Source organism: Micromesistius poutassou, assembly GCF_964030765.1.
Source record: "Micromesistius poutassou genome assembly, chromosome: 10".
Taxonomy (NCBI): Eukaryota; Metazoa; Chordata; class Actinopteri; order Gadiformes; family Gadidae; genus Micromesistius; species Micromesistius poutassou.
Window position 1 is genome coordinate 16468839 of NC_140280.1, and position 16703 is coordinate 16485541.

The 16703-nt window shown below is 48.8% G+C and overlaps 1 protein-coding gene across 1 annotated transcript in view; it reads left to right on the top strand.

Annotated features, from left to right (window-relative positions):
- The window catches only part of alcama (activated leukocyte cell adhesion molecule a), a 68554-nt gene that overhangs the window by 46910 nt on the left and 4941 nt on the right, over positions 1-16703 (top strand). The window contains exons 4-12 of the mRNA XM_084474797.1: positions 1880-1944; positions 6036-6123; positions 6739-6909; positions 9211-9335; positions 9922-10054; positions 12589-12701; positions 12959-13082; positions 13254-13369; positions 14973-15102. Of these exons, the coding sequence (XP_084330923.1) occupies positions 1880-1944; positions 6036-6123; positions 6739-6909; positions 9211-9335; positions 9922-10054; positions 12589-12701; positions 12959-13082; positions 13254-13369; positions 14973-15102 (1065 nt within the window). The remainder of the gene's footprint in view (positions 1-1879; positions 1945-6035; positions 6124-6738; positions 6910-9210; positions 9336-9921; positions 10055-12588; positions 12702-12958; positions 13083-13253; positions 13370-14972; positions 15103-16703) is intronic.

The window sequence follows — 16703 nt, forward strand, 5'->3', positions numbered from 1 at the left end:
ATGAAAGGTCTTATCGTAACCCTAAAAGTACACATCATACAATCAATTACAATACATGAGTTCACAGCTGCACTCATATATAGAAAATGTTTTTTTTATGATTATGTTACACCTTTCCTGCTGTCGGCTCCCAGACCGTAGTCGAGAGCACAGGGGAGACGTCGATGTTCTCTCGGGGGTAACACCTTTCCCTTTGACTGGCAGTGGGTCTGCTTATAGGTCGGAATATGGTCGGAATGAAGCGGCCGCCGATTATTGAAAGGCTGTGTACTTTATTCTTAGTTTCACTAACTTTACAGTACACGTTGGCACAGAGACAACCAGACTCGTTCATTACTTCACTAAACTGACACGCGCTACCGCTCGCTCTCCTCGCTTGTCCACTCACTCACACACACACACACACACACACACACACACACACTGCCATTCTCACGCACACATATACGCTACTCTCGTAACACTTATTATTATTATATTATTATTGCTTATTGGTATCGGTTAAAAAAAAAAGTTGTTGTGCATCCCTACTGAGAACGCATTTTCTGTTCGTATACACATGATCTTCATGAGACGTTATATACCTTGTAAACGTGTATTTTTCAACAAGCACGACTCATCCGATAAATAGGTAGAAGTGTATGTAAGCAATGATATTTCATAGCGATACATGTCCTTGAGCGAAGGAACTGTTCAGACACAATAGACACAAACAGACGAGATAATGTGAAGGTAAAGAAAGAGAACAGTATTTCTCTGTAAGGATCCTTTCCATAATAGAGTCAGGCACTTAAAGTGGGATCACACGAGGACAATGCCTGACCGGGAAATGCTTGACCTCGCAAGAGTGGACTTTATACCAACGCACCAGGTGACAAAACGCCCCAACCAATATATATCGGCAGTACTGTCCAGAAGGACACAAGGCTTTTAACTGTGGCAGATTTTGTGTGTGTTTCAAACTTGCTGTGCTCGAGACAGCCGAACTAGCGACAAGTAAACGCACCTTCGTAATAACATTTTGAGTACGTCAGTGGCAAAACAAGCACTTTTAGAGGAAGAACATTATGTAGAGTTACTGCTCCTAAGGGTTACATTGTGGCAACAAAATACAATGGCTGCAAAGGCTGAAGAGCTCTTGCTCAATACTGGACCAATTAAAAAGATTGTTGTTCGCATTAGTCACTCAGACCCAAAACGATGGGAAAATTAGGACCAGGATAAATAATCCTGACGTTATCCTTCCAGAGAGGATCCAGGTATGTGTTTCCTTAAAAAACATATAACATATATTTTTAAAGGTTTTATTTTCTCTCCGAATGTGGATTTGTCACACACTGAGTCAATTCAATTTCCGCTTCGGGATCGACTGCTACTTGGAACCAACGCCAAATATACCACTTCTTTCACAATTAATGCTTGGTTTAGCATACTTTTGCATAAACATGTCAAAATGTGTGCCCATGGCCAACTGAGCGTAATCAGACAGACAGAGAGAGAGAGAGAGAGAGAGAGATGGAGGGATGGGGGAGCTAATTGGTAATTATGATGTTCAACCTGGATATACCTTTCCCAACTAATTAAAGTTGTCTGCCTCTTGGGCGATAAGAAATTGAATATCAACCCTAACAGTTTGACGGTAACGCACAACCTCTTCACCTGCGCATCCACTAATAGGCCAATTTACACGGCCATCTCTCCCCCTGCTCGTCTCACAGTTCTTGGCGAGGGCTCCTCGCGGTGACCTGTCAACCAAATAGAGTTGTTTATGTCCCTTAACTGGAAGATTCTAAATAAATAAAAGTCAAGCTCTTCCCCTTGCTAGCGTCTCTGTTACGTAGGCGTGGTCCTCAGAGTTCTCTCGCCTTTGTTTCCACAGAGAGGCCGTCTTCTCCGGAGATCGTCGACAAGGCCAAGATGTTGGACAGGGGCAAGGCGACGGTGGTAAGCTATCTGCGGCGTGCTGCTGCGTGAGTGCTGTGGAGAGTGAACGGGAGAGTGAAAGCCAGTCAAACACACTGTACGCCTGGGAACACGCACACAAAGGCAAGGAGACGTTCATGTACATGAGCTAACTCAACAACGAACACACACACACGCGCGCACGCACACACACACTCACTCGAACACACGAACACACGCTGTGACTCACACTGGAATAAATTGGTCTAAAATTATGGAATGCCTTTGTGGAGTGAATGCTGTGGGAACGTTGAAGGACATTTACCAGTTTATCAGCCGTCTATACAAAGACCATTCATAACTGAGCTTACTTTGTGAGTATAAGTGAAGAGCTCTTCATGATCCAGACCCTTTTCCCTTTCAATAAACTACTGGATTTATGGATAATTAAATATTTTTAGTTTTAATCAAACCTAAAAAGCGGACGCTTTATAGCGCTGGGACTTTGCCAACATTCTTTAGAATAAAAGGGAAAATGTACGGCATTAAGGAGCGTATGGGGGGCTATGAAACACAATCACACACACAGTGAAGTTACAGAACCTCACAGCTCCTCCCTGCTGCTGCTCGTTTTATGTCTAATATGAAAACCAGTAGATAATCCAACATGGAAAATTATGTTTGATGGAAGTGGTTTTCAGATTATTTTTTCTCAGATGTCCTCAGTTGAACCTTTGTGCCAGATTATTCTCGGTGTGATCTGCGACGGTGCTCATTCCAGCCCGCTCTTCTTAGCATGTAGCATTAGCCCTTATGCTCACCACCTGCCTTGGTGTGTCACGTGTCATGGTTCCTTCCCAGATCTCTGTCGGCCAGTTCTTGTGCAAGTGCATAAATAACACCGCTCTCCCGTCTCCTTGGCACTTTCCAAGAACAACACGGCAAAATGCGTTCTTCACAGCAATGACACCACTTTTCGCTCCGTTTTTGTACGTGTGTGTGCGCGCCTACACCCTTACCTTCCAATTATCTGTACCACGGAAGTCATTGAACCACAGAACAGCATCGGACTTCACCTCTGCAGCCACGGCTTTCAACACCACACAACACACAGCTCTAGTATGGATCCAGGCGACAGTTCGCTATTGATATTCCAATTGGCATTCCCAGCTGAAATCTCGCCGCGTTATCGAGCTGCTTTGAATGTTTTCTTGTACACCGGTGAGAGGGAGAGGGAGAGAGTGAGAGAGAAGAGAGAAGATCTGGGGTTTTAATAGCCTGTGAGGACGGTGCATGTGTAGGGCACATGTCGATGAAATTACACAATTCAACAGATTGCCATTCAGCAGAATCTTTATCCAGGAGGACTCGAGTTAGGCCTGAGCTTGGTGGGGAGAGAGAGAGAGAGAGAGAGAGAGAGAGAGAGAGAGAGAGAGAGAGAGAGAGAGACAGGGAGAGAGAGAGGAGTCATGTATTTTAGAGGGCAGTGGTAATCCTATAGGTAAGGGCTTGGTCATTAATAACAGCTCCTCTCCCTCTCTACCTGGATTTTAATACTGCTTTTATTGAGCCTATCTCTCTCTCTCTCTCTCTCTCTCTCTCTCTCTCTCTCTCTCTCTCTCTCCCCCCTCTCTCTGTATTATCCCCCATCCGTAACAACAAACGGGCCGACAGTGTCACACTCTGACCCTGTTGAGGGCGAGAGACAAAGGCGTTTGGAGTCAGGACCGTGAAAGTGGATTTGTGAAAATAGAAAAGAATGCGCTCTGCGCATTCTTTTCATTTGCAAAGATGAAAGTCGCAAATGACTCACAACCTTGTTTTTAAACCAAATGCACATTTGATTTGAAAGTGACTCAAACACATGTTGCTATGATGCACTGATTTTCTTATCTGTCTGTATAAAGCAGTCCTTGTGTGTCGGTTTCTTCAGTCCAAGCTCATCTCTCCCCAGCCTTGATTTGATAATATTTATATGTACTATAAGAAGTACGCTGTCTGTGTACCACCGACCGTTTCGGGGAGTCGTCGTGAACTCTGATACTTTTAAAGTGTTTACGTAGACCTGCCATTGAATTCAGGTTAGTGACGCTGTGTGTACATAGAAAAGCTGAAATGATGTTTTCACCAATAGAGAAACATAACTGAAACACCACCCCCGCCCCCCCCCCCCCTCACCCCAGATAACCGAGAACCGCTCCCTCGCGCTGCACTCACACAATGCCAACGACACACTCTGGATGCCCCCCTCGCCCACTCTCCTTTCCGGGGTCCTTTTTTTACCGAAAGCCTGTAGGTCACCCGTCTAAACAGCGCTCTGCCGGTGAAACCACATTACAAGCCCACAATGCATTAGTGGCGTACCCGGAAACACGCAGGAGCTCGGTAACGTTCCATTATCCGCTTCCAATGCCTGCGCCCTGGTTCACGTTGCATATTATCCGCTTCCAATGCCTGCGCCCTGGTTCACGTTGCATCATTACCTTCATCCGTCACCCGCCTCTCCTTGCGGCCCACTTTGATTCAACCCCTGCGCGCGGCCTACCTGCCTCGTGTTCGTGTCCGTGGTGCAACTCTGGGCCTTGGTGTCACAGGGGAAGTGAAGTGGCGTGATTAGGGTGTTGCTCGGCCTTTGGTTTGCTGATGGTCGGCCAGAATCACTTTTAATAACCTTGCAAGGAGGGTGATGGAAGGTGCATGTGCACGCCACATGCCGATGGAATCACTCAGCTCAACCGATTGCCCGTCGGGAAATTTTCATCCAGAGGACTGTGGCCAGGTCTGAGCCTGTTGGGGGAGGCAGAGAGAGAGAGAGAGAGAGAGAGAGAGAGAGAGAGAGAGAGAGAGAGAGAGAGAGTCATGTATTTTAGAGGAGGGCAGGGGAATATAAGGGCTAAGATATAAGGGCTTGGTCGTTAAATAACCACTCCACTCCCTCTCTACCTGGGTTTCTTCACAGAACGGTGGATCTCTGTCCGGCGTGCTGCTGACAGAGTGGAATGCATTGAGATTAGTCAAAAGAGGAGACGCGAAAAGAGTTGATGGAGGGAGAGAGAATGAGACAGCGAAAGAGAGAGCAAAAGAGAGAGAGCGAGAGAGAGAGAGAGAGACGGAGGGGCCAGCATTATCAAAAATAAACTCCCCACACTGGCCATGCATGCACTCACGCACGCATGCACGCACACACGCATGCAGACAAGTTCATCGTAATTGTAAACACATGAGTGCGCGCACACACACACACACACACACACACACAGACACACACACACAGACACACACACACACACACACACACAAACCCCCCCCCCACACACACACACAGACTCTATACTTGACCCACATCCTGAGTTCCTGTCAACCCGTCTCCCGCTCGATGCGTGTGTTTTTGAGAGGGAGAAAGTGCAAGAACCAATAGGTTGCATGTAAATTATCCAGACAGAGATGCCCCCCAAGAATGCCCTCCTCCCCCTGCACTCACACGCTCCCCCACACTCTCCCCCTCCCAGCCTCAGATGTTAAAAATCAAAGCATTCTCCAGCACCGCTGCAATGGATCTGTTCCAGAGGCACAGACGGCAGCAACACCTCCCTTCTCAGTGCCACGACTCCTCCAGTGAATGGCCATGGACATCGTGAGGAAGCTGATACATAAATGATGGACTGACGCAACACATAACAATGCGGGTGGATACGAAACACTGCGCGGCGCGCTTTGATGGTTTTTCTGGACGGGTTTTGGGAGGCTGGCAAGAGCTACAGAGCTCGTTTGGCGAAGGGCAGTGCAGTGAACTGCCCAGATGACTCTGTCGCTTATCGGGAAGCCAAACACACCTTATCTGTTCCTGCTACTGTGGCCGACCTTCACTCCTCACCAGCGCCGAAATTCCATTCAGCGTAATGCAAATACAACGCTAATCGCTGGCCGGTTAACAGCCCCCTCCGGCTGCCCACTGGTTTAATGACCCGCCCGAAAGGAAGCCGTTAGAATTCAAGCAACGTGGTTATTATTATTATTATTTTTTTCTATTTTTTATTTGTGTTGATGTTTTTTTTCTTCCTCTGCATTTAAAAAAAAAAAATGTGTTTGCTAAATGAATAATTCATGTTTATTTTGCACCGTTTTTCTATCAGATTGGCACATGTGTCGGGAAAGATGCCCACCCTGCAGCAGAGCTTACGTGGACGCGCAACGGAAAGCCCCTGGTGGCTGATGGGAAAGGTGCGGTTCCCTGCTTCCTGGCTCTACCCAACTGCCATAAACAGGATGTCATGTAGCTTTGATACATCACATTATATCCATATTAGGGAAGATTTCCCCCGGTATGGCAGCTAGTAGTGCTGGAACAAGTTTTCAAAGAGTGGTGATCCTTTGGGATTTTATTGGATCATACCAAAGTGACAAAGCGCACAAGCTGGCCTTATTCACTTATGGCTTCATCTGATGTAGGAGAGGAGAAAGACATCTTTGATAGAAGTTTTGTTGTAGTATACGATTTTGATGTAACTTTGCAATATTTGAATGTTGTTTATTAATGGCCTCTCCTTCATGTCTTTATACATGTTGTTTATTAACAGGCTCTCCTTCATGTCTTTATACATGTTGTTTATTAACAGGCTCTCCTTCATGTCTTTATTTATGCTGTTTATCAACATGCTCTCCTTCATGTCTTTATACATGTTGTTTATTAACAGGCTCTCCTTCATGTCTTTATACATGATGTTTGTTCACCGGCTTCGTCTTCGTCTCTTTAGAAATGAAGAAAAATGTGTTCTGTTCACGGTCCATGCGTCCACTAACGGCCCCTTCTCCCCTCGCCTTCCTCCGCCCTCGCAGCGGTGGTGGTCAGCTCCAGCGTGAAGATGGAGCCCGCCACGCGGCTGTCCACCACCTTCTCCACCCTGCAGTACACCGCCAGCATGGAGGACGCCGGCGCCACCTTCGCCTGCTCGGCGGCCCACATCCTGGGCGCTCAGGTGTCCGCCCCAGAGATGTTCCCCGTCCACTGTGAGTGAATGCTTCTTCGCCTCACCCCGTCACCACCACCACCCCCCCCCCCCCCCCCCCCGCTGCTCTATGGATGCACCGATGCACCACAATGTTTTACACACACACACACACACACACACATTTACACAGTTTGCAGGAGGGAGAGAGCAATCCAGAGGCAGGCAATCGCAGGAGGCGTCCTCGGAGGCTATTCTTTTGTAAGCAGCCCTTGAGGGTCAGTGCTTAGCGGTGTCATCCGTAAAAAACAATGGCCTTGTGTTGTGCTGCTCCATCCAGTGTTAAAGCCCCCCAGAGTCCCTTCAATGTAAAATCCGCTACTCATCCAATATGTAACTTTTTACTTCTTCAGTATGCCTTGAGTATTTTGTTTTTTTGATTTGTTGAGGTTGTATGGGAACGGTCTCCCTCTGCAATTTTGCTCCGGTATCGGACTGATATCTGTGACGCCGGTCACGGCGCACTCCTAACGTGTCAAATCAAATAAAGGAGAACCCACTAGCCTATAAAGATATTGCATGGTTGTCTTTACAAAGGCCTCCAATTTCATGGCCACGGTGGATTATTCTGGAATATCTCTGGCGGCCATGGCAGCGGCCAGCGCCGCTGTGTTTTGTGTGCTGGAACGCGGTTGGATCACGGGGTGGGGGGGGGGGGGTTCTCGTTCGGCGGGAGCGCTTTCATTACAGGTGTCGCTTCCACTCTTTGAAAGGTTAAACGGTTCATTGTGTGTCCAACCAAATTGGCTCCCGGCTGAAACCAAATACCAGGGCTCTCCCTTTTCCCCGGCAAACCATCTATCCTCCACCGGGGCATGACATGTCCCATTCGCACGAGCGCCGGTAAAGCGGCGGCGGTAATAAAGGCGCTCTGGAAGGGGCAGAGGCTAAAGAGTTAACGTGGGCTACTGCTCGGCAGGTGCCGAGCCGCGTTAAGTCCCCCTGCATCATCTCTGGCTTGGGGGGGGGGGGGGGGGGGGTGGAGAGATGGGAACGGCGTCATTACTCCTTAGCCACCTAGACACAGACATAACACACAGCGGTTTAGTTTAGGTCTGGCTGGCTCCCACAGGGGAAGGGAGTGACGCGACGGAAGTCGATGCGTCACGCGATGGTGGCACGTCGCCCCGCGTGTTGTTGTTGTTATGGGGATGGCGTGCCGTCGCAGGCGGTGCACACATCGGATTCTCCTGATCCAAATCGAATGTTTTTCGTATTTATGGTTGATTTGGTTATTTCTTCAGAAGGATTTGTATGAAATGATAATGTTGAATGATGCGTGGATCAGTTTAAGTGCTGTAAGTCACACGTTTTCGTTTCAAATCCGGGCTTTTTTAGGCCCGCTAATAGAATCAGATAAAACCAGTGCGGCAGGTGTTACGCTGTGATTACACCTTGAAAATTTAGCATAAAGTACCAAGAGAACCTTACCGTCAAGTGGTAATGCAGAGTAGTAGAAAAATAATTGAAATTAATTCAATTGGAGGAAATGGATACAGAAAAAAACCTTCAACAATGACAGGTTGCATTGTGCGAACAGAGGGAGCGAGAAGACAAAGCGTGTTAGAATAAAGGTGTACGCATAATTAATGGATCATCGGCGTGTGTGTGGAGCACGGATGGAGGGCGGTGATAAAAGGCGGCGCCGGCAAATTCAGCTGTTCCTGCATTTTGAATTCGTTGCCACCTGTACTAGCTGTTTGTAGACTGAGGACAGATAAGAGTCAGAGATACTTCCAAGGCAGCTCTCCCACGCACAGGTGCAGAGTAGTACACACACACACGCACACACACACACACACACACACACACACACACACACACACACACACACACACACACACACACAGACACATACACAAACAGACACTGTATTGTTCAGTGGGCTTTTGAAGGAATTCATCATCCCCAAAAAAGGGATAATTAGTTTAGAAAGAACTCACCCCCACTCTGGAATGCTTGAAAGCAAAAGGTCAGAAGTCCCAACCCTTTGTAACAAAAATAAATAAAAAAGGGAGCGTCCAGAAATGGTTCTGCCGTTTGTCATACAGTGAAGTTATCAAGGACACATAGGGATGATAATAGTAAACTTTTTAACTCCTATTTTTTTTTACACATTGACATTACTCAAAAACGGCACTGTTACTGTAACAGTTTTAACAAATGATCAACCCATGTAGTTCAGTGAAATGTATGCATGTATGAATGTAAATGTAGGAAATGTGTCATGCTTTTGCTCACTGTTTAATTCAATGTGCTCTCCCTCTCTAACTCTGTGCTTAACTCTGCTCCGTGTGTTCAGACCCCACAGAGAAGCTGAGCCTGCAGGTTCTCTCCAAGGGGCCCGTCCAGGAGGGGGACAACGTGACGCTGAAATGCCACGCGGACGGAAACCCTCCACCAGACAGCTTCAACTTCCACCTCAAGGCAGGCATTCAGCCCTCCTCTCCTCTCCTCTCCTCTCCTCTCCTCTCCTCATGTCTCCTCTACTCTTCTCTCCTCGAAGTCATTCAAGATGATCAATTAGAGAATTAGAGAATCAGTTGAGCCTGAATATTTCTCTACTCTATTTGAGTGTGAATGACTTTGTGAGAGCACAGATTGTAAGTGGAATTCACTTTCATAAATACATAAACAAGTTTGAATGATACTCCACATACTTCAAAGGAGCTTTCATTTTTGTAGTATTGAATGTTCACCTCGTTCTTATTATCTCTCCTCAACGCTTCTCTCTGGTCCTATCCCCTCATCTCCTATTCTCCTCTGTTCTCTCCTCTCTTCTTCCCTCATCTCCTATTCTCCTCTCCTCTCCTCTCCCCTCGTTCTGATCTCCTCTTTCCCCTCTCCTCTCCTCTCCCCTCGTTCTGGTCTCCTCTTATCCCCTTTTCTCTTCTCTTCAATTCCTGTTCTCTTCTCTCGCACTTTTCTGTGCAACAAACAAAAACAACCGATGCTCCGTCCTTCCACCGACCAATGGCTCACCCCCGTGTCTCCACCGCGTGTGACCCAGCAGGGCACCAAGGTCCTCGTGGAGGGCTCCAACACCTACACCTTGGCCTCCGTCACGAGAGACGCCGCCGGGGAATACAAGTGCTCGCTGGCGGACAACGAGAGCATGGAGGCTGCGCAAGCTATCGACGTTAGCTGTAAGTATGCACACACACACACACACACACACACACACACACACACAGACACACACAGACACCGTACACACACACACACAGACACACACACACACACACACACACACACACACACACACACACACACATACACACAGACACCGTACACACACACACACACAGACACACACACACACAGACACACACACACACACACACACACAAAAACGAATTTGAAGGCATGATCGCACACACACACACACACACACACACACACACACATACCTAGCCATCAAATGTTGGCACTCTCTTCTCACAGCGATTTTAGATTGGCATGCCTGTCACAGTGTCCTGTTTACATTTGCCAGTCAAGCCTTCTAATAAATGTGCTGCAATTTCATTAAAGCCAACGGGGTGGGTTTGACAGAGCCCGTTGTTCGGCAAAACGACAGCGATTGTATTCAGCCAGGAAGAGCAGCGAATGAAATGTCCTCAAGAGCAGGACACAGCCTGTTGCTGTTGTATCGCTGTTTATCGCAGGCACGAACCTGATGAATGTTCCGGTGCGCTACCTTCGCCCCGGCACTCTTTTCCGTTGTGAACCTGGCGCTGTGACTATCCAAACAGCGCACGTCCCCTTTAATCCCCCTATTCTGAATGCAAAGGCCACGCCATACATTCATCCCCCGCTGCGTTCACGCGAGGCCGGCGGGCATTGTGTGTGTCTTCGCGGGCGAAGGACGAAGAAGCGTCGGAGCGGTGCAGGTGTGCAGCGCACTCGGTGGGCTCGCCGCCCTCAACCGCCACGGCGTTCCTGGAGAGCCGTGTGTGTGTGTGTGTGTGTGTGTGTGTCGGTGCTCGTACAAAGGAGAGCGTCTGTACACACCTGTGCGGCGCACCAGGGCTGCACACACAAACACACAAACACACAAACACACACACAAACGCACAAGCACACACACACACACACACATTATACATATAAGTGCACACGCACGCAGGCAAGTTTACAATCACACAAGCACACATTCTCCTACACATCCATGAAGAGACATGCATAGACATGCACGTGCACACGTGTGCACAGGCACCCGTGCACACGTGTGCACAGGCACCCGTGCGCACACACACACACACACACACACACACACACACACACACAGCCCAGGAAACACAGGAACGCCTTGAAACTCCCCCGTCGTGACGTTACCATCGCTCTGAGCCATCAAACACAGCAGAACAAGCCACCGCGCCTACTCTCCTTCTCCCCCTCCTCCTCCCCCCTTCCCCCCACCCCCTCCTCTGTCTCCTCCTCCTCCTCCTCCTCCTTCTCCTTCATTACAAGGCACTTCCTATTCACTGTAAAATGAGTCACGGGAGAGGGGCTGTGCTAATCAAATCTCCCAAAAAAAGAGTAGAAGGTGGAGGCAGAAGAGAAGAACGACCGTGTTCTCCGAAGCCTGGGAGCTGCCGGGGAGAGGGGGGGGGGGGAGGAGGAGGAGGAGGAGGAGAATTAATTAGAAAAATCTGACATCCACTTTGGCGGCAAAAACTGACAAAAGTGTAATTTCGGCGGGTTAGACACAGAGGCCCTGATAAGTCGCTATCTCTCTCTCTCTCCCTCCCTCTTTCCCTCTGCCTCCCAACAACTCCCCCTCCCCCCGCCTCCCGTGGAGAGCTCCCATAAGTAATTACTCCCTTCCTGTCAGGTGTGCGTCGCCTCGCCACATCAGGAGGGGAGCCCTGATTGTAATAACATCTAAACCTCTGAGTGCACATATTCCCCCCCCGCCCCCGCCCTTCCCCCGCTTTATTTCTCTTTTTGCACCTTTCCACTCACACACTTATTCGTCTGACAGTTTGCATATGATCGACTCCAAAGCTGGTCTCTTGCTCTTTAATACATTTTTTATTTTTTTTTAATATCTACCCACTCTCCTACTGCTGCAAATTGAGTTTGTGACTGAGGGATGAGACCCAATAGTTTATTGGATTAAAAGGAGTGTCTCGGATTGTGACTATGTCTGTGTCTGTGTGTGTGTGTGTGTGTGTGTGTGTGTGTGTGTGTGTGTGTGTGCGTGTGTGTGTGTGTGTGTGTGCGCACGCACATGTTCGATGCAGGAGCTTGCGCCATAGTGTGTGACTGTGTGTGTGTGTGTGTGTGCGCACGCACATGTTCGATGCAGGAGCTTGCGCCATAGCGTGTGACTGAGTGTGTGTGTATGTGTGTGTGATTTTGTGTTTGTGACTGTGTGTGTGTGTGTGTGGGGGAGGTATGCAGGTTCAACTCTGCCCATGCATGTGCTGTCTGGTCTAGACATTATGCTTGTTGTGTTGGAACAAAGACGTGACATTGGGGAGGATGTGTGAATGAATGTTTGTGTGTGTATCAGTGTGTACCTGTGTCTGTGTGTGTGTGTGTGTGTGTGTCTGTGTCCCGTCTTGGCTAAGGTTCCCATGAGAGACGGTTACAAAGAAGCACCCGAGAGCAGCACTCAGTTTGTTTTTCTCTGTTTTGTTTTGGTTCCCCTCCGTCCATCCCCCCCTGCCTCCAGACCTGGACCTGAGCCTGAGTCCCACGGGGAAGGTGCTGAAGAAGATCGGGGACAAGCTGAACGTGACCATGCAGAAGAACGCGTCTGGCCACGCCAAGGTCTCGTGGACCAAGGTGAACACGTTTTGTCCACTCTTTCTGACGATGACAATTTCAATTGATTTGACTTTGAATTGAATTTGAATCGGGAATCTGAATATTCATCTCAATGTTTACCTACATTTAAATATATATTTATTTTTTTTTACAAACAAACGATTGTCTTTGTAATTGTAATCTTTGTTGTTCTTTAACAGAACTGTTGTGTGACTCGATAAGCAAAGCAAAAAACCAACCACCCGCACGTCCGTCCCCCTGTGTTTGTTCCGCAGGACGGCAGAGCGGCCAAGGCGCCGGCGTTCGACCGGCTGACGTACGCCGACGCTGGCGTGTACGCGTGCGAGGTCGCCACGGGGACGCTGAAGCGCAGCCTCGCCTTCCAGCTGGTGGTGGAAGGTGAGCATTGTCCAGCCCCCCCCCCCCCCCCCACCACCACCGACCGTCTGATGAATGGCCAAACAGCAGCATGGGACCCACCGAAATGGCCCGCGCGCTGACGGTTGAATCGGGCCCATCGATTGGCTGACAGGAGGGGGCCTCATGCTGTGTCCTCCCCCGTGACCGCAGGTGTGCCCGTGATCACCAGCTTGACCAAGCAGCGGGCAGACAGACACAAGATGCTGACCTGTGAGGCCCAGGGGGTCCCGGAGCCCAGCTTCCAGTGGAGCGTCAACGGCACAGACGTAGGTTGGAGTGTGTGTGTGTGTGCGTGCGTGCGTGCGTTTGTGCGTGCGTGCGCGTGCATGCGAGTCTACCCTCTTATGTATTTTCCGGGTACCTGCTGCAGGGGCTCTCTCCAAGAACAGTGCAACGTGTTATTATTTCCAAGGATGCGGGTGATTATGTCTGCTCCTTTTTTTATCCAACAGTTACATGTCTTTGTAGAGAGCGCTCCTAAAAGCTTTCAGCAGCCATTCCTTTGAATAGGCTGCCATGAGGGTCTCTCTGAACCGCAAGGGGTTGGACAGGGGAAAGAATACACAACACATGATTATATGCATTTTATAGCACCCCCAGCAACTCGCACACAACATGTGGCAGTGCACTAGTGGACTTTGTGTGTGTTTGTGTGTGTGTGTGTGTGTGTGTGTGTGTGTGTGTGTGTGTGTGTGCACAACACTTTGTGTTCATTTGCTGAAGTGGATTTCAACTTTTAGCTTGAGCAGAGGTGAGGGCTGTGTGGCAAAACTCGGATGCTGCCATGTCAGAGGCATTTGCTGTTCACAGGAAACAGTTTGGCTTCCTGTCCAAGGCTGCTGTGTGCTATGGGTGTGCGCTATAGTGTGTATATATATAAAATAGGAACTTATTTTGCCTCTATTTGGCTCTATTAGAGCTTCTTTGCTGAGACATAAATCCAATAGTAATCAGTGACGACGTCGGGCCTGGAGTGTGTGGTGGCGTGCAGGACAAACCGCATTCCTTCCTGCTGTGTATCTTTACATTCACCCTCTGTGGAGCCCACTGTTTTGCGTTAGCCCTGGCGTGATGTACGATCTCATAAACACAGGCTCCCACTCAGTAGACCATATATCATGTGTTTAGGTGTTATAATACCCATGTGGGTCTCGAACAAGAGACGCCTCAAGAATTTTCAATGAAATTACACCAGAAAAGGCACTGCACTATCGTCCACTACACACAAACACACACATGCACACATGCTCTAATGTGCAATGTCTTGCTGTGGTCTCATTATTTTAAGTTCTGTAATGTACTGTATGTATTATAGATGCAGGAGAGCACCTATAGGAAAAAATACCTGCAACTTCTCTTACGTGCGTGTGCGTGTATGTGGGAGTGTGCATGTGTGTCTGTCTGTATGTATGTGTGTGTGTGCGTGTGTGTGTGTGTGTGTGTGTGTGTGTGTGTGTGTGTATGTGTGTGTGTGTGTCCTCCCTGCCTATCTTATTTCCCGAGGTGGATTGGTGGAGATCTGCTCACCTCCGATCGGATGTTGACATTTGCGATATTTCCTTGACATTATCTGTCATGCGGCGAGCCTAGCTGTCCATCCCCACTGTCCAACTGCATATTAGACGACTCTGCCGTAGTCACCCGCACCGAAGATTACACGGAAAATTGTGTGTTTGTGTGTGTGTGTGTGTGTGTGTGTGTGTGTGTGTGTGTGTGTGTGTGTCGGCGTAGTCATGGCAACGACCACAGAGTGCGCGCAGTTATGCACACGCGCGTGCATGCATGCATGTGCGTGTGTGTTTTTTTTTTTTTTTTTTAAACAAAATGCTTTCACCGCTCATGGCGAGGAACTTGTGTCCCCGTACCCAGGAGGAGAGCAGCTACGCCAACGGCAAGGCCACCCACAGGATCAGGGTGGTGCCCGCCGCCAACCTCACCGTCACCTGCAGCGTGAGCAACAAGCTGGGAGAGGACGCCCGCACCATCAACGTCTCCTCACGTAGGTCCACGCCGCCACACCGCCACCACACCCTAACCCTAGCCTTAGCAACGCGCTGGGAAGAGGACGCCCGCACCGCCAACGTCTCCCCAACGTAGGTCCACGCCACAACACCGTCACCACGGTGATAGTGGTAGTAGAATTGTTAGCGGCAAGTTGTGGTTTATTGTTATTATTATTATTAGTGGTGGTGGTGGGGTTTGTAGCAGTAGAAATGGTATTAGTCGCAGTAGTAATATCATTGTTGTTAGTAGTAGTATACTAGCACTAGTAGTGAAGCCCATGGCACAATCAAGCTCAAGTACCTAATGTCTTCACAGCAGAGGCGTAGTTAATCCCACACCCACTCTCATGTAGGCTGTTTAAACTGATCAGCCAAAGGTAAAAAACGGCCGGTAGGGGGCCAGATAAAAAGACTCCATCGCGAAAGAAGCACGCCTCACAACAAAAACAGGCCAAATACAAAATAATAATCAGGGCTATAAAACACTGTCTCACATTCTGCTAGTTCTCACAGTATTATTAGGAGGTTTCGAGCAGCAGGGAGCAGTAGCATTGCAGCCAGTGTCTTGTTTGCTGCATCAGGATCGGGAGGGTTGGCTTCTGCTGCTGTCACAGGCTCCTCTCCTTTCATGTCTGCGGTGGCTAGGGGCTGTTGTTACTGAGGTGGGGGGGGGGTGGGGGGGGGAGGGGATCAAAATGAAACAACCCACATCTCTTCTGGTTGTTGTTAAGGCCATCGCAGCGTATTACATTAGAATGATGACATGTTACATGCCGAGGATGAGGGGGGGTCAGAGTGTACACCACATGGGGAGGGTCGCCGGCGCCTTCTAAGGGAGGGGGGGGCGGCCTGAAGCCGGGTAAGAGGGTCAACCTGTTTATCATAAGCGATAGGTCGTGGCCTCCTTTGAGGGATCGTGTTGCAGCAGTGCTTTGGGGTCAAAGTGTGAATCTTAAAGGGGAACCGACCGGCACACTCGGCTGTTTTCCAATACAACAGAGTACTTCTTCACACGCGTGCAGTGCAGAGATGGTGGCCATGTCGACATCGGCGTTTGCAGGGAAGTCTGGGCATTTACGTCATTATTTAAGAAGTGGCCGTTTCGAACTTTTCAGAGATTTATTCGGTGGAAACCGAATAAAAGACCGTAATTTTCTCCCCAACAAGTGTGTGTGTGTGTGTGTGTGTAGGAATATTAGAAGATAGCTAGCGTGGCGGTTCCCCTTTAAGAAATGGGTCATTGGCTTCTTCTGAGGGATGGATGGGGTTCCAGCTGGTTTTGGAGGGTAAGACGGGAGCATCACTTTTTGAAGAGCCACAGAGCAGAGTGCAAAGACTTTTTGTTGAAAAGTTAGGGTGTGAGTCATCTAAGGTAAACCCTGATGTGTCGGGACGTTGTGGTTCAAAACAGTAGTGACAGAGGTGAAATACACTGAAGCTGATAGGGTGGAGTCTGAATAGTTCATAGGAAGGATGTCAGGTAGAGTCTGAATAGTTCATGTTAAAGTTGTCAGGTGGAGTCTGAATAGGGCACGTTAAAGATGCCAAAGTCAAACACTGTGATCAATTATGGATAGAAATCATTGCTGTGTCAGTC